Below are 25729 nucleotides of genomic sequence, written 5' to 3'. Positions count from 1 at the left end.
GAGATAAGCTCGTCGGAAGGAACCCCTGTCTCGCAGGTATTCCGGACCGAGCAGATCAGTTTTGAAGGATGCGAAGGACGGTGCACTTCCAGGCCGATTCAGTTTCCGGGGCCTTCATGAGAATCAGAGACATTTGAGTCTTCTTTCCAGAACATCCAAGATCAGTCAATTCGGAGCTTTGAGCAGAAAGATACGGTCTCCGGAATGGACACATGTTTAGACGCCTCTCTCTGGTCGTGTAAATGCACTTCAAAGATATGCCCTCCAGGAAACCTTACACTTCCCAAGCACTGAAACTTCCTTCATCAAAGTTGGAGATAAATGAGTTCTCTGTCTTCTGCAACCGGAATCACTCAATTCGAACAGGTCTCCAGGAAGTTACACTCTCCGGAATGCGAGATAGTCCAGACAGCCAGGATGACTAAGTTAAACATGCCGCGATTTCAATGCCACGGTCCACACTTGGCCGTGGCAACTTTTGTGCACCCTCGGCCAATGACACAATCTTCATGCCACGGTCTACACTTGACCGTGGCAAACACACACTTGGCTGAGAGGAACTTAGCAACCGTTCGGCGATTGACACGGCCTAAATGCCACGGTATGAGGCTTGGCCGTGGCAACATCTTGAAACCTTCGGCGATTGGCACGAGCTTAATGCCACGGTCTGGGATTTGACCGTGGCAAATGAACAAGTGGCTGGAGATAACTTCTACACAGTTTCGGCCTTTGACACGATCTCAATGCCACGGCCTGAGACTTGGCCGTGGCAAGCATATACTTGGCTGGGAAGGTCTTCACATGCATGCGGGTTTTGGCACGGTCTGAATGCCACGGTCTGGGGGCTTGACCGTGGAAACCTTTACACATCTTCGGCGTTTGACATGGTTAACTTGCCACGAGTCCCAGATGAAGCTTGATCAGACCGTGGCATCAAAAGGAACCAAGAACACAAGTAAAGACTTTGACACGGTCAGGAATGCCACGGTCACACCAAGGATGCACCAGACCGTGGCAAACCCTTCTTTGCCCATCAAGGCCGGGTCAGTACCCGGTTTGTTCCGGGTTGACCCGGTTCGCCCAAGCCTCCTTTATAAGGTTTTTAGACCTAATTTGTAGAGAACACTTAATCTACTTTTAGTCTTCTTTCCCTTTTTGTGAAAACCTACTGAATACACTTTGTTTTAGAGAGTTTAAAATCGATTTGCAGTTTCTTTCCTTCTTGTTCATCATTTCTTATCATCAAAATCAACTTCTAATCATGATTAACAACACATCTTGCAAAGGATCTAGTGTGTTGATCATGATTAGTGAGTAATTACCTTAATGAGGTTCTAGATGTGTAGGTTAGGGTGCTAAAGTGTTAGATTAGGAGTGCTTAGGGCTAGATTCATTGATTCATTTCTCTAAACAACTGTTCTCTATGCTAGATCCTTGATAATCACTTGAGATCTAGATTCTGGGAATTTCATGCACCAAAAGTGTTTGATGAAATTCCTGAAAGAGTTGTGTTAGAGGTTTAAGCAATTTTTCATCATGGGAATGATTTGTTAAATGCTTGAATGATCATTGAGAACTGTTTATTAATGCATATTGATTCATATTTCACAAATGGGAATTTGGTTTGAAAATGGATTAGTATTGGGGTTAATACCTTCATGAGAAGATTAACCTAGATTAGAGTTCTTAATTATTTGAATCATGTCTCATTATTGTCATTAGCATTTCTAGTTTAACACCAAAGCACCCTAACCAACTATCATGTCTAGAATCTCATGCCTCCATCATATCATATTTATATCATTTATCATTGTCATTAGTCTTTAATCCTGTTTATGTTTATAGTTGTCTCTAGATTAATCAAAACCCACTCTTGTTTGCTTGAATTAAGAACTTGATCATATAGCTTAGTGTCTAACATCACATCTGGATTGATAAACCTCTTTGTGCTACATTGACAAGGGGATTGATAGCCCTGAGACCCTAAAAAAGTCTTGTCTATCACTTTTGGGACTAAGGAAGTGAATCTGGTTAGTCGGCTTTCTTAACAAGCAAATTCAATACTTTATATTTATTTTTATCCTAAAACCCTTAAAAATCCCTCTTAAGAGACTGTGTTAAAGATGGTCTTATACTACTGCTAACCAGGCACGCCTAGACCCTAGTTATCTAACAACTTAAGACTAAAGCAACAGGTAAGACACAAACCGGTTGATTCATTAAGGTTGGCATGTTTCTTTGGCGTTGAACCGTTATTCATTGAGACGGTAAAGTTTAAATTTGTAATAATATTTTTATATATATAAAAATTGCTCTACTCTCTAGCTACTCTCTAGAAATTGACACAAGATAATGATTAAAACACTCTTTATATTCCAAGCACTTGTACATAGCCACTATTATGAATATCAATTAAGAGAGGTCAAGAGGAAGTTTTGGAATACGAAAGGATGAGATTGGAGGATGTCGAGAATCTAATTGAGAACATAAATTTTGCTCACAATATATTTAATTTCCTTTCGTGTTTCTCCCTTAAAGTCAATGAATCGTCATCCAGTGTTCTTAAGAAAAAAATAATTCAATAGTTTTTAATTCATAATTAAAAGAGAGAGAATAGTTTCTAAGTTTACAAAAATGATTGACACAACAAATAAAAAAATTTTCCAAATGGTCTCATGTGAACAAAATTTACGTATGAACACATGTTCTCCAATCAATATTATAATTCTGAAAGCACCGTGCTATTTATTCACTTTGGTCTTGCTTAAGGACCAAATTTGATTTTAATGAGGTTGAAAATATACATTGTTGGGAAAATAGAAATCAGAGTGTGAATTAAATTAACATAAGAACACATAGTTCCAAATAAAATGCTGTTGTTGAATCTGTTAATATATTTTTTAAGCAATTCATATGGAATTAAAATTTCCCAAGTTTTGAAGAAGCTCAATTAATTTCAAATAATATATACGCTATTAGTTTCAAATAATAGGGATATGAATGTCACCTAAATATTTTTTTCAAGCATGATAATTGGCGTAAAAGTATATTAGTACAAAAATAAGAAAATGTATATTCGTATACTAAACATAATAACGAAAAATAATCTATTATATAAAGACTCAGTTGAGTCTCACAAGCTTGACAAATCAGCATTCATTTTTTTGACACATCAGATTAAAAAAAATTATGAGAAAATTAAACAAATAAATTATACTAATTTCGTTTTCAATTGAACACAAAAACCGAAAGAGAAGTACATATTAATTTATAGTTCATAATAAACTGCAAATTAATTTAATTTTGAAAATTGGAAAAATGGAATCTCAAACAATCTCTAATGCTTTCTAATATCGACTCAAAATTCCACAAGTCAATAGGTAAAATTTTTTATTCTTCGTCTCCTCTTTGATTTATGGGTTTTTGAAATTTGTATTATATTTCTTGTATTGAATTCATTCTGGTTTTGTTTACATAGACATTGATCCATTTTCTTTGTATAAAGACATATCCACTGATGACAACTCTACCACCGGAACAAAGGGTTGAGACTTGAAGTCTCAAGCAGAAAGCAAAATACGATTTGGCGAAGATATTAAATTTGTCTTACAAAATACATATTTTTATCATTAAAAATTAACTAACAAACAAAAAAACAGGTTGAGAAAAATAATAATGAAGATATATTTGGTTTGGTGCAAAAATAAAAAGTATTACATCTACAAAAAATAATAACTACATTTTTACGAGTTCTTATGATATTCATATTACCAAATACAAAAAATTAGATTAAACTTATAAAAAAAATTCTATTAATAAATTATATTAAAACAAAAAAATCACATTTAATGACTATATTTTTATAAATTTGGATGATATTTTATATTATAAAAAAAGGTTAATTTTGTAGGAAAATAAAATTTTATAATGTATATTAAAACAAACAAAACACCTGCGTGTACACGTGGGTATTCATCTAGTACATAAAAAATAATCAAGTAAATCACCATATTTTTACAATCAACTACTTAATAAATGTCAATGCATATATATAAATACAAATATATTTGAGAAATGATTATGCAGAATAAACCGTGCGTATATGCAAGTACTAGCCTAGTTATTTATTAAACAAATATGGCATGTCAAAGACTCATCTTTAATTTAATTTATATCAAGATTTAACATTTAAAATGTAAACTTGTTCGTTTGTATAAAAACTTATACACAATTTAGAATATAAAAATTGAAAAGAATTTTTTTTTGGTGGTTAAAATATATATTCAACGAATTTTGTTATCAAATGATTTTTCATCCAATCAAATGTATATGTTACATTAGCAAACGAATGACATCTGGATCTTAAATGCTAACATGGATGTCAAATGTTAACATCTTAATGCATAATGAAAAACATATTTTTAATCAAAAAAAGAAGTCAAACGTAAGCCAAAGTAAAACCGGCGTGGACACCCTCTACTTAAAAATTTTGATGCCCTAGATAATGTAAACATCGGATTAATTCAGGTCAGTCTAAAAAAAATAAAGCCATCTCTTTCTGTATACTTCGTCAGTACCCATGTTGGCTGCTAACATTAAAAACATATAATTTCCATTGATAGGGTCTTTAAAATAATCAAGATTGAAGACAACTTGGATTTAAAAAAAAAATTTTCCGTCTTCTAGAAAACGTATAAATATTATACTACTCAATCGTCAATTAAACTTCCTTTTGTGAAAACTATGACATGTCCTCACGTTTTTGGAGGATTTCTTGGTAAACGTCTTTTGCTTCATTTTATGGTTCAGAACTTTCGTGACGTTCTTGATTTTGCTTGGAAAGTAAGAGCATATGGAGAGGCCCCATGGGTTTTTGTTGGTCACACTTATTGCAACTTTCACTATTATTCACCTAGCTCAAGCTGAAGATCAAGAAGGTATGTCCACATTTTATAGATATACATTTATAGCATTTCCATAGAAAAAAATCCTATTATTTTCTGAACTCAAATCCGCATATAATACCTGTCACTGAAAAACAAGAATAGAAATTAGAAAACTTGTCACGTTTAGCACAATAATGGTCATCTTGCATTTTTACCATAATAGAAAATCGTAGTAATCATGATAGATTGGCATAGTTTGAAACCTTTCTAATTTACAAAAAAAAATGGTGGAAGGTATTGGGTTATCAGGTGAATATAGCTTATTAGTGAATTTGAATTATGAAATCAAGTGGAGAACAAAAAAACTCGTGATTTGAGTAAACTTAAAAATTGAATCACTTGTGAACTAGTAGATAATAGAACTTTGATCTAAACCACTTATAATTTAACACATGGTAAATGAATAAGAAAATCACTTGTGAAAATGTCATCAATCACTCCGCGCGAAAATATTGTATATAGAGTGGAATAATGTTTTCAAGACGTGAAAAAACTACAATATACCATTCAAGCTCTTATTTGGGTGTCAACTTTTTCCTTTCACTTTAAGAGACCATCATTCGACTAAGCAACCGCTTAATTTTTTTAAAATGAACATTAATTTATCTCTAATTGCAAATCTTAATAGGGTTCATCAGTTTGGATTGTGGTTTATCCCCGAGTGAAGCGTCACCATATATCGAGCCAGATACTGGACTATGGTTCTCATCAGACTCAGACTTCATCCAAAGTGGAAAGATTGGAAGAATTGATGCAAGTTTTCCCAAGACCCTAAAATCATACGTAACACTTAGATATTTTCCAGATGGAATACGCAACTGCTTCAATCTAAGTGTTAAGCAAGGGACAAATTATCTGATGAGAGTTACAGCTCTTTATGGAAATTATGACGGTCTTAATATTTATCCTAAATTTGACTTACACGTAGGCCCTAACTTTTGGGTAACAATAGACCTGGACAAAAAGGTAAGCGGTCAAACCGAGGAGATCATATACATCCCACGATCAAATTACTTAGATTTGTGTCTTGTCAAGACAGGCACGTCCACGCCAATGATTTCATCCTTGGAACTTAGGCCGCTACCAAATGAGCTCTACATCACGGAATCAGGTTCATTGAAGTCTTGGAACAGATACTATCTTACGGATTCAGACATCATTTTATCGTAAGTCGCTTCAAGATATTGCTTCTTTTTTTTTTTTTTTTTGTGAGTTGGAGGTTCTAGCTAGGCCGAGATTAATATATTACTTCATGCTAGGGACTAGTGGGGAATTTTTTTTAAAAAAACTCATTTGGTTCTGCATGAATAGCAAGTAATAATACAAGATTTTATGAACCACAGGTACCCAAATGATGTCAATGACAGAATATGGGAACCAAAATTTGATTCCGCATGGAAGCATATCTCCACCAACCTTGAAGCAAACAACTCCAATGGTTTTCTTGTGCCACATAACGTGCTCAAGACCGCGGCAATACCCGCAAATGCTAGTAAACCGTTTAATATTACCGAGGATCTTGATTTCCCTGATGACGAGGTTTACTTGTACCTCCACTTCTCTGAGGTCCAGTCATTACCGGCCAATGAATCTAGAGAATTTGACATATTATGGAACGGGGAAGATTTCAAAAAAGCAATTAGCCCTAAGTATCTGAAGACCACGACAGTACACACCACTTCACCACTTAAATGCAAAGGAGGAGAGTGTAACTTAGAGCTGAAAAAAACTGAAAACTCTACTCTCCCACCTCTTCTCAATGCCATCGAAATGTACACGGTAGTCAAGTTTCCACAATTGGAAACTAATGCAAATGATGGTACGTTAGTAATCACCAATGTAAGGTTTCATATTATATAAGTTTTGGAGACATCTCTTATGCTAAACTATGAGATACTTATTGTTGTACTTTATGACAGTTGTTGCTATCAGAAAGATCAAAGCCAGGTATGGATTGAATAAAATCACATGGCAAGGAGACCCTTGCGTCCCCCAGAAGTTTTTGTGGGACAATCTAAATTGCAACAGCAAAGATACATCTACACCACCAAGAATCACTTCTTTGTGAGATCTTTATACAGCACAACCTTTGTAAAATGGTTAGAAAACAGTTTTTAGGTACATTACACGTTTTTTCTTTATGTGTAAACAGGAACTTATCTTCAAACGGGTTAAAAGGAACCATAGCAGCTGCAATTCAAAATCTTACTCGTCTTGAAATGTTGTAAGTATGATAACTGATACCTGGAAGACAAGAAATTCATACCTGTTAATGACATTTGATTCTTACAAACTCCAGGGACTTGTCAAATAACAAATTGACTGGAGAAGTTCCAAAGTTTCTAGCTAATATGAAGTCTTTATTTCTCATGTAAGTTTCTCTCGACATATTTGGTCATATTCTTTCTTGGGATCATGTTCACCTTTCTGTACGAGCTTTTTCTCTGGTTTAACAGAAACTTGAGCAAGAACAATCTGGTTGGTTCCATTCCACAAGCCCTTCTTGATAGAGAGAGAGAAGGGCTGAAGTTGATGTAAGAATGAACTCCACCCATACACTTTTCCTTTTGAATCCTTTACCACATGCATTCAGAATCCTAAGATTCAATCCTTTTTTGTAGTGTTGATGGAGAGCATCACTGTGTATCTGGTTCATGTGAAGCAAAGAAGAAGAAATTTCCAGTAATGATATTAGCTTCTTCCGCGGTTGTTGTGGTCATTGTAGTGGTTCTAGTTCTCATTTTTGTGTTTAAGAAGAAAAAATCATCAAATTCAGAAGGTATTCGCCAAAACTAATATTATAAGCAAAACAACTATATATACACACTATTCTTGTACTAAATTTAGGTCTCTACAGCTATACCACCATCATCAGTTACGCCTAGTGTAAATACTGGATCCACTAATCTATCTGAATTATGGATCGAGACGAGAAGGAAGAAATTTACTTATTCAGAGGTTTTGGAAATGACAAAAAACTTGGAAAGACCACTTGGTGAAGGAGGGTTCGGCGTTGTTTATCATGGTGAAATAAATGGTTCACAACAAGTAGCTGTCAAACTACTTTCCCAAACATCTACACAAGGCTATAAAGAGTTCAAGGCAGAGGTAAAAAAAATCTCGTAAGTCTATGTATGTTAATCTAATGGATTTCATGTGTTTTTTTTTTTTTTTCCTTTGTTAATTGGTGTACAGGTCGAACTTTTGTTGAGAGTTCACCACATAAACTTGGTAAGCCTAGTAGGATATTGCGATGAACGAGATCATTTGGCTCTCATCTATGAATACATGTCCAATAGAGACTTGAAATATCATTTGTCAGGTGAAAAATTATACTATTTATATATAGATAACTATAGCATTTTTGGTTATATTAATACATAAAAGATATGTTTAGCTGATTTGGCAATCTATGACAGGAAAATGTGGCAACGCTGTTCTGAAGTGGAGTACAAGACTACAAATAGCCATTGATGCCGCACAAGGTTCGAACTATAAAAACGTCATCTACTTTTCTTCTTACTAATCATTTCATGTGTTCTATGGAGCTAAATGATTCAAACATAAACAGTACATATACATTTTCTAATCTTCTACTCAAGTTAGAAAAATGAATGGGCCGTTTATACTCTTAACATAGTAATAATATGCATCAATTTGATAATCTTGTTACAATGACGAAGGTAATAGTTTTGGATAAATTTTGTTATAAACGTTAACCATATTCTTATCACGATTTGTAAAGACCATACAAAAATAAACAGTGCAAGTTCTAATGTTTATAGGACTAGAATACTTACATTTTGGATGTCGACCATCTATGGTACATAGAGATGTCAAAAGTACAAATATATTGTTGGACGAACGATATAGTGCCAAAATTGCGGATTTTGGGCTTTCAAGATCTTACCAACTCGAAGATAAATCTCATCATGTTTCGACAGCTATTGCTGGCACTCCTGGATATCTTGACCCTGAGTAAGTATAATTACTCCACCTAAGATTTGGTGCCTTTGGTTGTATGTATGAACAGGATATGTCAAAAGAAACTCAAAAATGATAATACACACAAATGAGCTAAAATTTGTGTCAGTATTCATCTTTTCCAGTTAAACGAGTTTACATATATTACTCTATGTTTTTGCCATGCTAGATACTACAGGACAGGTCGTTTGGCAGAAATGAGCGATGTCTATAGTTTCGGGATTGTATTATTGGAGATAATCACAAACCAACGCGTGATGGACCTAACCCGTGATAAGTCACACATAGCAGAATGGACAGCATTTATGCTTATTAGAGGAGATATTACCAGTATCATGGATCCTAACCTTCATGGTGATTACAACTCTCGTTCTGTCTGGAGAGCTCTTGAATTAGCTATGTTGTGTGCAAACCCTTCTTCAGAAAAACGACCAAGCATGTTCCAAGTTGTTATCGAGCTAAAAGAGTGTCTTGCCTCTGAAATCTCGATGAAAAGTAACAATCAAGACATGGACTCTCACAGTTCCTCTGAAGTAAGCTTGAGCTTTGACACCAAGGTTGTGCCTAGCGCAAGGTAGTATTTCCAAAGAAGCCTTGTTTGCGTCGATTTTATACATTTCTGTTTGTTGTATGTATCTTTTTGTTGGAGTGACATCCTAAAGAAACATCTAATCAAAACAAAAAAATATATATAGAGTAAGAGACATGAGCAAGAAATATAACAATTTTTTTACTCATTCATTTAAATTTATTGTTAGATATTATATTTGGGCAGTTACTTTTCATACTCGCATGCTATCTTTTTTTTCTTTCTTTTTTTGTTAATTAGGAGGGCTTCAGGCCGACCACCTTTTACTATTACTTTGCGATATAATTTGTAAGATATTTTTTCTATTAGGAATTGAACTAGAGGCACATATGATCAAGTGACCAACCCCTGTATTTAACCACTTGTTGAAGGTAGGTTTAGTATCCCTAATTAGCTAGGTCTATCTGTGTTTAAGGCCCAGCGCTCAAGATCAACAACTATCAAGCCTAGAGTCAACAAGTCCAGTCAGTATAACCCGCGAGATTACTATCATTACAACACCGATCTACACTGCCCAGAACCGAGCAGAAACTGACACGTGTAAGAGCAGTTCGTCTATAGTAGCCTAACTGCACAAATAGTTCGGCGACGAACTCATCATGATTTGCCGCAGAGTGGTTCGAACGCGCAGCTCAAAATGCCAGACCCACAGAATGCACTGAAGCTGCCACATCACCCTAGTTGGGCGGGAATCCGCCTCCCAACTTCCGCTATAAATACTCCCCAAGCATCATTAATGAAGGGGATCCCCGAATATAATACTCTTAGGCTGCTTGTATTCGCATTTTATACTTCAGTTCTATAAACACACAGTCAACGGTCCACGACCTGACTGCTTTCTCGACCTAAGTTCTTGTCAAGTCTTTACTCTTAAATCACAGAAATCTCATCCCCTTTTACATCTTAATCATCATCACCATCTCATAAATACACTTAGTGATCACTGGGATCAACAATTGGTGCTAGAAAAAGGAGAGTTTAGAGATTTTCTATACGCAAAAGAAAGATTTAAAAATGGCAGAAGCACCGACCTCGACCTCAGGAGTGCTGAAATCGTCACCAGCAAGAGCACAACCAGCAACTACATCAGTCGCAACACTCGCGGAACCCTAGCTGCCCACACCCGTCCCTCAATCCAAGGAGACCACCATGTCAATAGAGGCCGGAGCGTCACCACCGCAACTACCAGCACTGCCCCTCGCTCCGGATCCCATGCTAACAAACAGCCTACCTCGCCAGATCTTGGACCTGTTGGCGCTGCCCCCGAATCCGGTCCATGTTATCCCACAAACGCCGGTCAAGCAGCATGCTCCAGCAAGTGGAGAGCATGTTCTGGCTCCTCTGCTTCACTCTTTGCTTAACATGATGAACGAGATGACATGCCAAACTGACCAGAGATTCTCCGAGCTGACGGCAGAGCGCGGAATGCAGACAAACCAACCAGAGAACCCCAGGTCCTCAGCCGAGCGAAATCGGGAGGTAGTGCATCGTTCAGAGGTGTTGCGCTTACAAAGGAACCTCTTGGGCGATTCTCCAAAGGAGCAAGTAGGAGATTCACCCTGATAGCCAACAACTCAGCAGAGACGCGTCCACAGGTCACCAGCCCTGGAGCTTTTCGACGGATGGCCGCAGAGCGGGAGCGAGACAAAGAGATTGAAGCCATCAAGGCGAAGATTCACGAGATGATCTCTAAGGTTCATCAGGCTACAAGCTCGGCCCTTGAGATAGGCCATGTCTTGCAAGAGACGTAGAACACTTCCTTTACTCACCGTATAGCCTCCACTCCGTTCCACCACGTCAGCAAAGTAAAATTCCCCTTATATTCTGGGAACACCAACCCCACGTAATACCTAACAGCATTCACGGTCGCATGGGACGAGCTCACTTCACACCAGAAGATTTGGTCGGCCCCGCCCTGACTTGGTTTTCCAGGTTGGAGATGCACTCCATCGACAACTTCAAGGCACTCTCAACCACCTTCCTCAAGCACTATTCTATCTACATCCAGCGGTTCGCCTCCAGTGCTGATCTCTGGGCTCTAAGCCAGGGACTGAAGGAGTCACTCAGATCGTTCATCGAACGTGTTAAAGCAACAGCCTCACGTGCCGAAGTATCAGATGAATTCACCATCCCCGCTTTGAGGAAGGCACTCTACTTCGAATGGCCATTCAAGGATGAAATGATGCTCAACAAGCCACGAACTCTGAAAGACGCCTTGCATCGTGGGGCTGTTTATCAAAGGTTAGGAGGAAAGGGCGAGTTTCAAGAATCTCACTCCCCAGAGGCCGACACAAAAGAAGAAGGTCCAGGACAAATACCACGAATCCCACCAACACTATGACGAAGAGTATCAGCGTAGACAGACCGCCACCTTCCTCGTCAGCAAAGTATCGGTCTCGTGCCTCGTTAATGAGGCCCCAGCCTTCTTTCACATAAGTGGCCAGCCCCAGCAATCTCTCCTGTCGAACAGGTGATTCCGAACTGTAGAAACGGCTATTCCAGAGCGGACAGTAGCCCCTCAAGTGAGCTGCAGCTCCCGCCACGCGAGACAACCAAGCCTTCTACAAATACCATCAAATGAGAGGGTACCCTACCGAAAAATACCGCAAGCTTCAGGAAGCTCTCTTAGCTCATTATCAGAAAGGGAAGATAAGGGTTCCTGACCAGCAGCCATCGCATTGAAACAACAGCAACTGACCTTAGAATAATAATTGACGCGGTTAGCAGGACAACCAACATCACCTAGACAATCGGGCTCAACAATATGACCGACGTCAGCGATCTCCCTATCACGAGGACAATAGGATACAACCTGCACAGCAGCAAGCTGCATAAAAAAGGCCAGTATCCCCACCCCCAGCTCTGACGATGATCAGAATGATCATGGGCGGCCTCCTATCTTGCAATGACTCCGTTAGATCGATCAAAGTACACGACGGAGATGTGGGTAGCCAAAATAAGAGAGACAAACGCTAAGGATACAAGCAGAAGGGGCATAACTTTCTACGAGGAGGACGCAGAAGGCATCGACCAAACATACAATTGCCCCCTCGTCATCCAGATTCGCGTGGCCGACTGCGACGTAATCCGAGTGCTCATCGACACAGGCAGTTTGGTCGATCTCATCTTCAAAGAAGCCCTCGAGAAGATGGACCTCCGTGGCATCGAGATGAAGCCATCCGTCACTCCCTTAACCGGCTTCGCCGGAGATACCATTACAGCCATTGGCACCATCAAATTACCGGTTTACGTAAGCCGGGTAACAAAGATAGTAAAACTCATCGTCGTCGACATGCCGACTATCTACAACATCATCCTTGGAACCCCTAGGTTGCATTTGATGAAGGCGGTCACATCGACCTACCACCAATGCCTCAAGTTCCCCAACCAGGCCGGACAGTCCGGAGCAACAAGAGGGTCTCGCGCTCATGCTTCATCATTGAGCATAAACTTTGCAACGCCGCTCGCACTCAGCTCTGCGCGACGATAAGCCGCAAAGGAATACCGACCTGCAATGTTGTCGAACCAGGACTCTCAGGGAACCAAACCAAGAAGACCGTCCGTTCCGAGACCTCATCATTCAAGTGAATATCGACTTCAGTAATCGCGATCATTGCGTTGGCATCGGAGCCGACCTGAAGGAAAGTATTAAGACCGAGTTCCTCAAGCATAACGTCTCCAGTTTTTCCTGGTCAACCAGCGACATACCCGACATCAGCCCGACCATATGCAGCCAAGAGCTCAACGTAGATCCAACATTCCGACCCATCAAGAAGAAAAGACGAAAGTTGGGCGTCGAACGTGCTCAAGCTGTGAATGACGAAGTGGAAAGATTACTGGCAGTTGGTCAGATCACCGAGATGAAATACCCAGATTGGCTGGCCAACCCAGTCGTGGTGAAAAACAAAAACTGCAAATGGAGGGTTTGTGTGGATTTCACCGACGTGAAAAAGGCCAGCTCAAAAGATAGCTTCCCACTTCCATAAATCGACCAGATCATCGAAGTAACTGCGGAGAATGAAATGCTTTCATTTATGGATGCCTTCTCGGGGTACAACCAAATTTTTATGCACCTAGACAATAGGGAGAAGACAGTAATTATCACTGATCACGGGACTACTGCTCAAGAACGCCGGGGCCACGTACCAGCACCTCGTATATAAAATGTTCGCCGACCAGCTCGGCTGCACAATGAAAGTTTTCATAGACGATATGCTGGTCAAGTCCCTGGTGTCAAACAATTACATTGGTCATCTCAAAACATGCCTCAATACCCTGAACGAATACGGCATGAAACTGAATCCCTCAAAGTGCACCTTCGACGTCACCTCGACAGAATTTCTCGGATACATCGTCATGCAGCGCGGGATAGAGGCAAATCTGAAATAAATTCAAGCCGTCCTCAAACTTAAGTTGTTGAAGAATAACCGTGAAATTCAGCGCCTCACCAAAAGGATCGCCGCTCTCAACCGATTCATCTCGCACTCCACGGACAAGGATCTCCCTTTCTATCAGTTACTCCGAGGTAACAAACGATTCGAATTGGACGACAAGTGCGATATGGCCTTCCAAGAACTCAAGGAATATCTATCTACCCCTCCAGTCCTGGAAAAACCCGAAGTGGGAAAAACTCTCTGTCTCTATATCACTATGTCCACCTCGGCAGTCAGCTGAGTACTCGTGCGAGAAGACCGAAGTGAATATAAACCCGTATTCTACATCTCCAAATCGCTTGACAGAGCCGAGAGCAGATATCCGACAATGGAGAAGCTTGCACTAGCAGTCGTGGTAGCAGTCCAAATTCTTCGCCCCTACTTCCAATCTCACACGATCGCCGTCTTGATCACGTACCCTCTTCGGACGGTCCTTCACAGCCTGAGCCAATAAGAGCGGATGATGAAATAGGCAGTAGAGTTCAGCGAGTATGACATTGATTATCGAGGACGCACCACCGCCACTAAATTGCCCATCTTTTTTCTTGATGAATCGAGCAATCCATGTCCCAACACACATACACAAAAACATGTATATATTGTTGGGGTCGATTTCCACCCCACACAGATAAACCATCCCAAAATAACTAAGTATAGAAGATGGGAGAGCCGTGATCATCAAAACGGGAGAGCCGTTCTCACCAAGGCAAGAAGGAGAGCCGTTTTTACCGAGAAAGGCGGGAGAGCCGCGATCGCCAGGTGGGAGAGCCGAGAAGAAGGAGATGGGCTGAGCCGTATAACATAACATAGGCCGAGCCCCTGTCCTAAATACCTGGGCCGAGCCGTGCCGCGGAGAGGTGGAGCGAATTATGCCAAGTGGGCCGAGCCGTAAAGAAAGCATGACGGGCCGAGCCGAAGCCTTGAAGAGGCGAAGCCCACGAAAAACCCTAGGCGAGATGCAAAGTCGGTCAGCCGCACGAGGCGATAAGGAAATATTCCGAAAATCTCGCCCGAGATTCTCGGCTAGGCGGTTTAGAAAATCAGTATAAATATGTGGTGTATGTAATTCATTCCGCCAATTTTGGGCAACCCTAAGCAATAAGAAGGAAACACTTTCACAGCAAGAAAAGCTCTCTTTTGATCTTACTGTCTTTGGCGATAAACCCTAGAAGTTTCCGATCCCTTAGTTTCTTTACAAATCTTTGGTTGTGCGAGTTTTGGCTCACACAATTTGGCGCCGTCTGTGGGGAGACGAAACTTTCTTACTCTATATCGACAAAGCTTTAAGATTCGAAGAAAATGGCGAGCAACGCTAATGACGACAACAACAACACCGGTAACAGCGCGGATAGGGACGCTCCAGGATCAGGCACAACGACCGCGCCGACAACAACGGCGACGACCGAAACCCATGAGGAGATGCGATATATGATAGCTGCGTTGATGAAAAAGATCGACGACCAAGACAAAAGAAACGAGGCGATTACGGCGAGGCTCGACGCAATGGCAGCAGAGCGACAGCATCCGACTTGGAGAGCCGGAGTCAACGACCCGATGGACGGAATTCGGAGACGCTTCGACTTCTCGACGCCCGCCGAAGCCTCAGGGAGTGGTGCAAGAAACTCCTCTTTTCTTCGTCCCCTCGACGAACGCACTCCTGCAGCAACCAGAGTCAACATGACCGAGCCGCCTCCACTACGCCGCAACTCCAGGCAACGAACCGGTGAAGAAGGAGACGACGCGATCGATGTAGACGCCCAGCAAAATGACGAGACCATAAATCTGCAACAAACTGGCTCGGCTCGTCGAATCAGTGAAGAAGAACTCGCCTCGGCACTGAACGGCATCCGGACTGACGATGTCTCCGATCCAGCCCGAGGCGATAACCCAACCGAAGCGGACGGAAATCCCCAATGGAACGAGCCGGAAGAGCGCGAAGACGAGCCGAGGCGAGAGGAGCGGGAGCGACTCCCCCAATCAAAGGGAATGACTCACGCACAAACCCTCGAGCTTAAAGAGCTGCGAGCCTCTATGGCTCGAACGGTAGCTGAAATACGCGCTATGAAATCCCAAGTGCACAACGCGACAAGTGCCGCACCCAAAATCGACCGAATGCTCGAAGAAATGCAAAGAACCCCGTTCACTGCAAGGATCACGGAAGCCAGGATTCCCGAGCCAGGGAAGGTGAGAATTCTGTTCTACGAAGGAACAACCGACCCAAAAGCACACATCACAGCGTTTCGAATAGCGATGGGGCGAGCCTTCACAAAGAACGCCGCTAAACTCACCGAGCGCGAAGTGGATGCCCGATACTGTCTGCTCTTCGTGGAGCATCTCAAGGGAGCCGCACTCGAGTGGTTCTCAAGGCAGGAACGAAATTCAATCGGCAGTTTTCAGCAGCTCTCCGCCTTGTTTCTTAAACAATACTCGATGTTTATGGACAGAGGAACATCTGATGCCGATCTATGGACAGTATCTCAAGGACCGAACGAACCGCTTCGGGATTACATGACGTGATTCAAGGCGGTCGTATCCAAAATAGAAGGGATAAGCGACAAGGCTGCACTCGAGGCTCTGAAACGATCCTTGTGGTACAAATCCGAATTCCGCCGTGAGATGGCTCTCAATACGCCGCAAACAATTCAAGACGCGTTGCACCGATCATCAGACTTCGTCGTAAACGAGGAGGAAATGAAAAACTTGGACGAGCAGTACGAAGCCACGAAAGCAGTGATCCGAAGCTCAATTTTGCCACGCCCAGCGAAGAAGGGCAATCCATCAAGCAATGCGGCAACGCAGAGTTCGGAAGAGCCTAGGAACGGAGGTGCCCATAACTACCAGGTCAGCTCCGGACGCGGAAGAGGAGAGCCGCGCAACAATACTTGGGTAAGAAAGTCAGCCAACTACGACGAGAAGGCTTTCTGCGAGTATCACCAGACCTACGGACACTCAACGGCTCAATGCCGGACCTTGGGAGCAAAGCTCGCAGCCAAAATGGCAGCAGGAGAGCTCCAAAACGCGGTCAGCCTCAAGGACCTCGTCCCTAACAAACAACAGGAAAAAGCCGAGCCGAACGGTGCGGCGGAACCAGCGAATCCTCCCCGACGAGGCGACAACCCCAAGCGCGACAGGCGAGGCGAACCTGAAGAGCGACCCGAGCCGAGGCAAAGGATCAATATGATCATGGGTGGATCCTAGTACTATCAAGATACCGTTTCCTTAATCAAAGCCTATCAGCGCCGAGCCGAAGCAAAGGAGAATTGGACAGAGCCGACTGACATCCCAAACACGGTGATCTCTTTTGCTGAGGAGGAAACAGCAGGAATCGATCGACCTCACAATGATCCGTTAGTAGTTGAGCTAACGATCAGGGATCATGACGTAGCAAGGGTGCTCATCGATACTGGAAGCTCGGTGAATGTCGTCTTCAGGGAAACGCTCAGAAGAATGGGAATCGACCTCTCCGAGGTGGAGGCAATCCCCAAACCTCTAACCGGATTTTCGGGAGAAACGACGATGACTATGGGAACGATCAGGCTTTCTATGGTAGCTGGCGGAGTCACCAAGATCGTCGAGTTTTGCGTCACTGACCTCCCAGCCATCTATAACGTCATCATGGGAACCCCTTGGATCAACGGGATGAGGGCGGTACCTTCCACCTATCATCTTTGTCTCAAATTCCCAACTCCATCAGGTGTCAAAATGATATGGGGAAATTAAAAAGAATCAAGAAATTGCTTCCTAACCGAGCACAAGCTAAGGAACCCCGTCACCGACGCACGAGCTGACATAGACCGCAAAAAGATGAAGACAGACAGAGAGCCCGCGAACGAGCTCTCCAAACTCTTATAGCAATTACAGATCGCGGAGAGCCGCGCAACACGCACCGAGCCGATATGTGACGCAGTGGACTCGGTGTGCATAGACGAGACGCATCCGGAGCGGTGCGTCGAAATTGGAACACAACTAGGCGAACCCCTGAGAAGCAAGCTCCTTTCCCTCCTCAAGGAAAACATCGATACTGTTGCCTGGACGGCGGAAGACATGCCAGGCATCAGCGTCGACGTAACCTGTCACGAGCTTAATGTGGATCCAACCTTCAAACCAGTCAAGCAGAAAAGAAGAAAGCTTGGTCCAGAACGAGCTAAAGCAGTCAACGACGAAGTTGAGAGATTACTCAAGGTAGGATCAATCACCGAGGCCAAATATCCGGACTGGCTCGCAAACCCGGTGGTTGTGAAGAAGAAGAACGGCAAGTGGCGAGTCTGTGTGGATTTCACCGACCTCAACAAGGCATGCCCAAAAGACAGCTTTCCCCTGCCACATATCGACCGGCTCGTCGAGGCCACTGCGGGGAACAAACTGTTAACGTTTATGGACGCGTTCTCCAGCTATAATCAGATCCTGATGCATCCCGATGATCGGGAAAAAACGGCATTCATAACCGATCGCGGGATATATTGCTACAAAGTCATGCCGTTCGGGCTCAAAAACGCAGGAGCAACGTATCAACGGCTCGTCAACAAAATGTTTGCAGCTCAGCTCGGGAAAACTATGGAGGTATACATCGACGACATGTTAGTTAAGTCACTCGAGGAGGAAGACCACGTCGCGCACCTACAAGAATGTTTCGAACAGTTGAACAAGCACAACATGAAGCTAAATCCGGCGAAGTGCAGGTTCGCAGTCACCTCGGGAGAATTCCTCGGCTATCTGGTAACCCACCGAGGCATAGAGGCAAACCCCAAGCAGATTAAGGCGTTAGTTGAAATGCCCTCTCCAAGGACGAAGCGCGAAGTACAAAGGTTAACATGGAGAGTCGCTGCGCTAAATCGATTTATCTCCCGTTCTACGGACAAATGCCTGCCTTTCTACGACACCCTCAGAGGAAACAAGAAATTTGAATGGGACGAACGATGTGAGACGGCTTTCCAAGAACTGAAGACTTATCTGGCGAGCCCGCCAATCTTAGCAAAACCGGTCGAAGGAGAGCCGCTCTTCCTCTACATCGCGGTGTCTGCTACAGCTGTAAGTGGGGTATTAATCAGAGAAGAACGATCCGAGCAAAAACCCATTTTCTACATCAGCCAAACACTGACCGACGCCGAGACCCGCTACCCACAAATCGAGAAGGTCGCCCTAGCCGTCGTAGTCTCGGCTCGCAAGCTGCGCCCATACTTTCAGTCGCATTCGATTGGTGTGCTCGCCACCCTTCCGCTGCGCTCGATCCTGCACAGCCCAAGCCAATCCGGTCGGCTCGCCAAGTGGGCCATAGAGCTGAGCGAATACGACATCGAGTATCGGAATAGGTCGTCTGCAAAAATCACAAGTGCTCGCTGATTTCCTCATTGAACTCCCGGCCGAAGCAACAAACGAGCTAACCCTAGACGAAGTATGGACATTGCACGTCGACGGCACGTCATCTAAACATGGCTCGGGAATAGGAATCCGCCTTACCTCTCCCACCGGAGAAATACTTGAGCAGTCTTTTCGCCTGAATTTCCACGCCTCGAACAACGAAGCGGAATACGAAGCACTGATCGCCGGCATACGGCTAGCACAAGGAATCGGAGTTCGAAAAATAAGAACCTTCTGCGACTCGCAGCTCGTAGCATGTCAGTTCAACGGAGAATACGAGGCGAAGGATGGACGTATGGGCGCTTACCTCAAAGTGGTCCGGCAGTTGGTGCAAAAGTTTGATGAGTTCAAACTCACTCGCATTCCCCGAGGAGAAAACACCTCGGCCGACGCCTTAGCAGCACTCGCTTCAACCTCGGACCCGGACCTCTGACGAACGATCCCAGTCGAATTCATCGAACGCCCTAGCATCGAAGAAGTAGAAGGAGTTCGGCTGATAAATCCCCCTGAACAAGAACCAGAAAACGACGAAGCCATTCCGATGGAGGAAGACGCCTCGTCGGCTGAGCCGGAATACGGCTGCGACAAAGAATGGCTCGGGGCCATCCGCACGTACATCGCCGACGGAGAGGCGCCAACCGACAAATGGGAAGCCCGCAAGCTTAAAGCTCAGGCAGCACGTTATGTCCTCGTCGATGGCGAGGTGTTTAAATGGAGATTTTCGGGGCCTCTCATGACATGCGTCGAAGGACCAGAAGCACGAAAGATCATGCACGAGGTGCATAGCGGCGCGTGCGGTAACCACTCCAGCGGAAGGTCACTCGCTATCAAGATAAAACGGCACGGCTACTTCTGGCCTACGATGGTCAAAGACTGCGAGAAATTCACGGCGAAATGCGAGAAATGTCAGCGGCACGCTCCAAAAATTCACCAACCTACCGAGCTGCTCTCGTCAATTTCGTCGCCCTATCCATTCATGAGATGGTCGATGGACATCGTCAGACCTCTACATCGCTCGAAACAGAAGCGTTTTCTGCTCGTCCTCACGGATTACTTTTCCAAGTGGGTCGAGGCCGATTCTTACGCAAGTATAAAAGACGTTCAGGTCGAACACTTCGTCTGGAAAAATATAATCTGCCGACACGGGGTCCCTTACGAGATCGTCACCGACAACGGATCCCAATTTATTTCAACACGCTTCGAAGCTTTCTGCGAGAAGTGGAAAATCCGCCTCAGCAAATCCACGCCAAGATACCCTCAAGGGAATGGACAAGCCGAAGCAGCCAACAAGACGATCCTCGATGGTCTGAAAAAGAGGCTCGACGAGAAGAAAGGACGGTGGGCAGACGAACTCGAAGGAGTCCTTTGGTCTCATCGGACAACTCCGCGCCGAGCCATTGGGGAAACTCCATTCGCTCTGGTCTACGGGTCGGAGTGCGTAATTCCCCCCGAGGTGGACTTCCCAGGTATTCGACGAAGACTTCTACCAGGACAAGAAGGCTTAAACCACTTAATGATGCTAGATGAGCTCGACCTAATCAACGAAAAGCGCGACCAAGCCCTAGTTCGAATTCAGAACTACCAACAAGCAACGGCGCGGTACTACAACAAAAACGTTCGTAGCCGAAGATTCAAAGAGGGAGAGCTCGTCCTCCGAAAGGTCTTCCAAAATACTGCCGAGAAGAACGCAGGAAAGCTCGGAGCAAATTGGGAAGGTCCTTACAAGATCACCAAAGTGGTTCGTCCGGGAGTCTACGAACTCGCGACACTAGCCGACGAGGCGATTCCAAGATCATGGAACGCAATGCATCTGAAGAAATACTATCACTAAGGATACAGCACGACCATCATGAACTACGGGACGACTTGATCCCTGCAAAGGGTACGTAGGCAGCCCGTCTTCGGACGGGTTCAGCTGTCCCCCCCCCCTAAAAAGGGGGGGGAGTGGGTACGTATACACATACCTCCTCTAAACTCTATTATTTTGACTTACCCATTTAGGAACGTCGCCACTTCGGCATATTTCTCACTTCATTTTTAATCATCTACTTATTTCACTTGATTTCTAGTTAAACTATTATCGCTTCGGCTAGCTTCACATTGTAACAAGCTCGGATTTTTAAATTTTATCACTCATCACTTCGGCAAGTAATCGTACCACTTCGGCATGATATCATGACCCGATTACCTCGGACCCTAATCGGTCCTCAATTTCAGTTCGGCAAACTAAGCCTCTGAACGCCTAGCCTCGTTGCTGGCCACAACGGGGCAACAAGTACAAAGTTCTCTAAACGAACTTTTACCACCTTTCCTAGGACGAGGGTGCAAGTTACATCCTCTACGGATAAAAATTAAGCGCGCTATACAAATATCAGACCAAAAACGTATCTGGCCGCCACGGTTTACTATCGCACACGAGAATATAAGTCGAGACTACATCGCTTTCTCTAAAAACCGAAGTAAACTCTTAAACCCGGATAAACATACTCGAGAACACCGGTCCTTAGACAGGTTCGATAACACTTCAACCTCGGCTAACAACTGCAAAACGCCTCGTCGCCTATACAGCTCGGCGTCACGCCAAGCGAAAAAACGCCTCGTCGTTTACACGGTTTGGCAAAATACGCAGCAAAAACGCCTCGTCATTAAAAAATGGCTCGGCATTACCAGGCAAAAAGTCGCCTCGACATTATCACTTTAAAAAGTTTTCCAGCATCACCTAAAAGATGTTCCACAAAACTAACTCCCACCTCGGGATTAAGAATCCAAACGATGTCCTTAAACGAACTCAACCCTTAGCCAGTACTTCTATCATTTTCAAAGGATTCGGCTAAGGAAGCAGTTAAAATCATTACAACAGTTTTATCCTCAACAATTTTCTCTATTCCAAGGGTTGAAAATAAGTACATCAAATCCTAAAACAGCTAAGGGAAAGAGAACTTATTCATAAAACGAAAGTAAAATGTTAGATGGATAAAGCCGTCCAGGCATCAGTTACAAAGAGAGTTCAAAAACAAAAAAAAAACCTAAGTACAAAAGGATTAAAGACAGGGGAGAGCAGAGAGAATCAGGCCGCGGACTGCGTCTCACGTTCGGCGAAGAGGTTTGAGAGGACTGGCATGCCCGCGTTCGATCCGTTCGGGTCCACCACACCTAAGTTAGCCGCTGTCTCTTCGAGCGGCTCGTTCCCGAGGGTGGTGTCGACCGAGTCCGGCGATACGGGGGAATAGTACAGCTCGCCCCGAATCTCGGAAGCAATGCGCTCGTACGCCTCTTCGTCGGCATACTCGCTTTCCCAGCTTTTCAGCTTTGCTTTCTCGTCGTCGAGCGTCGGGGCATCTGGTTTCTTCAGGTCGGCAATCATCGCCAGATTGCCCTTAATCTGTCCCAGATCATTCTCGTCATTCTTGGCTTTTTCAAGCCGAACCAGACCCTCCTCCACCTTGGCGAGGCGTTCTTGAAACTTCGCTGTAAGCTCTCGCCTCGCCTCCTTCTTCGCCCTCTTGACCTTAGCATCAAACAAGGCATCCTTGGCCTCGATACGCCTCTTCAGCATCGCCACCTCGGCACTTTTGGCTCTCCTCGCCTCCTCAAGGCGAATGACCGAGGCGGAGACTTTATCTACGTTTGCACGCAGAACGATCTTCTCCTCTTCCAGCCTGGACGCCCTGGCCGTCGCCTCGTCCAGTTTCCCCTTTACCGCCGCGGCTTCGGTCTGAGCCTCTTCCAGCTTCGTTTTCGACGATGCGGACTCAATTTTGGCCTCGGCCAAGCGACGTTCGACCTTAGACAGGTCCGCCTCGTACTCGGCCATTAGGTCGTTAATGGCCGCGACAAACTGCAGAAAATAAACTCGTGTCAAATACTTAGCGAAAATTCACGAAAGCAAAGGAAAGCAAAATGGAATATACCTTGGTCCCGCGCTGCGCTATTGCGCCGTAGGACCTCGGCCTCCTCAACTTCTCCGGAGGAGGAAGACGCGTGTTCGCGTTATTTACACGCGAGAACATTATGGCGGAGGCGTCGGGGTCATCGACGACCAACTTGCGCGCGGCGGATTCTCCGGGCGTCGGCTTCCGTCTCTTCTTGGACGGCTCGTCCCTCTCAACAGCGACCCCCTTCCCTTTATCAGCAGCCGAACGTTTTCGGCTCGGGTCGTGTTTCTGCACGACGGAAGTCGGGGGCCTCGTCGACTTCGGGAGGGCTAGAATAGCGGAGTTCGAAGGCTCTTTGTTCCGAACCGCCGAATCGCCCCCAGACGCCTCGGGAACAATTTCGCCCTGTTCCACCTCGGGCGCCACATCTCTTTCGACCACCTCGGTCGTATTACCCTCCGCAGCTCGGGTCGTCTCATCCCGGTTCGGTGGGTCGGTTTGAGGGGTGGCCTCGGCTTGCGCCGAAACCACCTCGGCTTGCGTCGAAACCACCTCGGCTTGCGCCGGAACCACCTCGGCCTGCGCCCGAGACGCCTCGGCAGCTCCTCTAGCGGCTTCTTCCTGTTCGCGTCTCTTCCTTTCTCGGAGGGTTAAGATCACCATCTTTTCGCGGGTATCTCTGGAGGAACTGGAGGATGAAGAGCTGACGGGAACTCCTGCAAGAATGGCTCGCGCTTTCTCTACCCTCTCGAGGGTGAAATTCTTTCTCCAGTTAACCTTCTGCGCCGAAAGAGAATCTCGAACGGTGAACAGATCATCGGGAATCGGGGGAAGATAGCACCGAACTGCAAAACAAAGCAAAAAAAAAGATAAGTGTCAGAAAAGGAAGAAAGTTTGAACCGAATCTCCGAGCCGAGGCAAAGCTTCGGGTCGGCTACCAAGTGGTCCCCAAGCGGTCTTGGTTCGGCAAACGTAATCCTCGCCAACCGACGCCTCGTTCACTAAAACGTAGAAGAAGCGTTCAGTCCAGAGCTGGTCCTTGCTGGGAAAACCGCCGATAATCCGTCGTTTCGCCTTGTTTGAAATATAGAACCTGTTTCCTTTCGGAGCCTTCCTGATTTCCAGCAAGTTCAGCAGGTGGTTCAGCTCAATGTCAAGACCGCATTCGAAGCTTCGGACTAAAATGCCGATCATATGCCGCAGTCCCCTCGGCATAATTTGCCCGATCGAGATCCCGTGTTTCCAAAGGTATTCGAGGATCACTCCAGGGATTGGGAACCAGAGGAAGCAAAGCTCGAAGAACGCCTCGTACAGAGTGAAATGATTCTCTGGAGGGTTGTCGGCGCGGTCGCTTTTCTCTAGGACAACGAACTCCACCGCCTCGGATATTCCGAAGCGATGCCTCAACACTTCGAGCGACTCAAGGGAGCAGAGTGAAGACCCAAGCGGGTCGGGTTTTTGCCTCTTAACTCTCGGCGTTCGCCCAGATGTGGAAGCACCTCGGGACGCCAGGAGGCGTTCCAACTCAAGCTTCGCCTCGAAAAGATCAAAGGGAAATGCCTCCTCCTCGGCCTTGAGCGCGGCTCGGTTAATGCCCTCGTTAGGAACGGGATCATGGGGACAGCTCGTCGAAACCAACGGCTCGCCATCCGGAGAGCCGACATCTGATGGGTTTTCATCATTTGACGCCTCGTCGGATGGACGGTGAGAACGGCTCGGCGAAGCAGACGCCTCGGAAGAATCCATCGCACCCCTCGCCTCGGCGTCTATACGGCTCGGCTCGTAGTGGAAAAGCGGATCTAACGAGTCGTCGGAACGGTTCGACATACTTTACAACTTTTACAATGAATTACAACTTTACTCGGCGAGCCTCTACCGGAAAAAGATCTGGAGCGGCGGAGACCTCAGAAACCCTAGCCGGAAAATAAATAAACTAGAGAGAGAAAGAATAGAGAAGGGAGAGCTACCTTTAGTAAAAACGAGTGAGTCGGGAAATAATGAAGGAGCTCACCTATTTATAGAAAAACGAGGCGCGTGAATTCCGCGTGAACCTCGGGAAGCCGTCCAACAGCGCGTAGGGTCCGCGGCGAATTGGTCATACCGGGTTGCGTCGTTGGCACGCGCCGAAAGATCCGGAACTTCCTCTCGGAAGACCAACAGTCAGGGTACCCAGGATAACGAAACGACTTGGTATAGACTCTCTCTCACTTGTATCGCCTCATCGTCTAATCGAAAAGGCTCGGCATTATCTGTCTCCTCGAAACGCCTCGTCGTTAAACAAAACGGCTCGGCATTAACTATCTCAAAACGCCTCGTCGTTAAACAAAACGGCTTGGTGTTAACTATCTCAAAACGCCTCGTCGTTAAACAAAACGGCTTGGTGTTAACTATCTCAAAACGCCTCGTCGTTAAACAAAACGGCTTGGTGTTAACTATCTCAAAACGCCTCGTCGTTAAACAAAACGGCTTGGTGTTAACTATCTCAAAACGCCTCGTCATTAAACAAAACGGCTCGGCATTATCTGTCTCTCTCGAAACGCCTCG

General features: G+C 44.7%; 4 protein-coding genes across 10 annotated transcripts; 3 read left to right on the top strand and 1 right to left on the bottom strand.

The window, feature by feature from the left end:
- Nucleotides 1-4852: 4852 nt before the first annotated feature.
- LOC18014062 (putative receptor-like protein kinase At3g46340) lies at nucleotides 4853-9508 on the top strand. Of its 7 annotated transcripts, XM_024153743.1 has the most exons (14): nucleotides 4853-4937; nucleotides 5575-6104; nucleotides 6288-6581; nucleotides 6654-6765; nucleotides 6866-7010; nucleotides 7099-7170; nucleotides 7246-7317; nucleotides 7403-7480; nucleotides 7568-7725; nucleotides 7804-8054; nucleotides 8142-8268; nucleotides 8366-8431; nucleotides 8732-8924; nucleotides 9100-9508. In XM_024153743.1, exons 1-14 carry the CDS (start codon nucleotides 4853-4855, stop codon nucleotides 9506-9508), a joined length of 2592 nt encoding a protein of 863 aa, XP_024009511.1. The 7 variants fall into 7 exon arrangements, with proteins under 7 accessions (XP_024009511.1, XP_024009513.1, XP_024009510.1 ...); XM_024153745.1 differs by having other exon boundaries at nucleotides 5575-6112; nucleotides 6290-6765; nucleotides 7568-7673; nucleotides 7905-8054; XM_024153742.1 differs by having other exon boundaries at nucleotides 5575-6112; nucleotides 6290-6765; nucleotides 7568-7708; nucleotides 7841-8054.
- A 2916-nt stretch (nucleotides 9509-12424) lies between these two features.
- Nucleotides 12425-13505, top strand: LOC112084455. The gene is made up of 3 exons (XM_024153591.1): nucleotides 12425-12778; nucleotides 12850-13103; nucleotides 13220-13505. The coding sequence occupies exons 1-3, from the start codon at nucleotides 12425-12427 to the stop codon at nucleotides 13503-13505; spliced, it is 894 nt and encodes a 297-aa protein (XP_024009359.1).
- Nucleotides 13506-16568: 3063 nt separating this feature from the next.
- Nucleotides 16569-17672, top strand: LOC112084454. Its single transcript, XM_024153590.1, has 2 exons — nucleotides 16569-17139; nucleotides 17182-17672. The coding sequence occupies exons 1-2, from the start codon at nucleotides 16569-16571 to the stop codon at nucleotides 17670-17672; spliced, it is 1062 nt and encodes a 353-aa protein (XP_024009358.1).
- Nucleotides 17673-22377: 4705 nt separating this feature from the next.
- Nucleotides 22378-25012, bottom strand: LOC112084453 (uncharacterized protein At3g60930, chloroplastic-like). The gene is made up of 3 exons (XM_024153589.1): nucleotides 24124-25012; nucleotides 23222-24030; nucleotides 22378-23148 (listed from the first exon to the last, which is right to left on the bottom strand). Exons 1-3 carry the CDS (start codon nucleotides 25010-25012, stop codon nucleotides 22378-22380), a joined length of 2469 nt encoding a protein of 822 aa, XP_024009357.1.
- Between the last annotated feature and the right edge of the window lie 717 nt (nucleotides 25013-25729).

This window comes from Eutrema salsugineum, unplaced genomic scaffold (assembly GCF_000478725.1).
Source record: "Eutrema salsugineum unplaced genomic scaffold, Eutsalg1_0 scaffold_4, whole genome shotgun sequence".
Taxonomy (NCBI): domain Eukaryota; kingdom Viridiplantae; phylum Streptophyta; class Magnoliopsida; order Brassicales; family Brassicaceae; genus Eutrema; species Eutrema salsugineum.
This window is presented reverse-complemented; position numbering and strand designations above follow the sequence as displayed.

Excerpts from the sequence above, each read along its gene's own strand:
- LOC18014062 (XM_024153740.1), top strand. The coding sequence starts at position 4,853 with ATGGAGAGGCCCCATGGGTTTTTGTTGGTCACACTTATTGCAACTTTC. Across the intron at positions 6,113-6,289 it reads GATTCAGACATCATTTTATC|GTACCCAAATGATGTCAATG; the intron begins GTAAGTCGCTTC and ends TATGAACCACAG. Across the intron at positions 8,432-8,731 it reads AGCCATTGATGCCGCACAAG|GACTAGAATACTTACATTTT; the intron begins GTTCGAACTATA and ends TAATGTTTATAG.
- LOC112084455 (XM_024153591.1), top strand. The coding sequence starts at position 12,425 with ATGACTCCGTTAGATCGATCAAAGTACACGACGGAGATGTGGGTAGCC. Across the intron at positions 12,779-12,849 it reads TACCGGTTTACGTAAGCCGG|GTTGCATTTGATGAAGGCGG; the intron begins GTAACAAAGATA and ends TGGAACCCCTAG. Across the intron at positions 13,104-13,219 it reads TCCGAGACCTCATCATTCAA|CGACATACCCGACATCAGCC; the intron begins GTGAATATCGAC and ends CTGGTCAACCAG.
- LOC112084454 (XM_024153590.1), top strand. The coding sequence starts at position 16,569 with ATGGCTCTCAATACGCCGCAAACAATTCAAGACGCGTTGCACCGATCA. Across the intron at positions 17,140-17,181 it reads AAGGATCAATATGATCATGG|CCTATCAGCGCCGAGCCGAA; the intron begins GTGGATCCTAGT and ends CCTTAATCAAAG.
- LOC112084453 (XM_024153589.1), bottom strand. The coding sequence starts at position 25,012 with ATGTCGAACCGTTCCGACGACTCGTTAGATCCGCTTTTCCACTACGAG. Across the intron at positions 24,031-24,123 it reads GACCGCTTGGGGACCACTTG|TTCGGTGCTATCTTCCCCCG; the intron begins GTAGCCGACCCG and ends TTTGTTTTGCAG. Across the intron at positions 23,149-23,221 it reads TAGCGCAGCGCGGGACCAAG|TTTGTCGCGGCCATTAACGA; the intron begins GTATATTCCATT and ends TATTTTCTGCAG.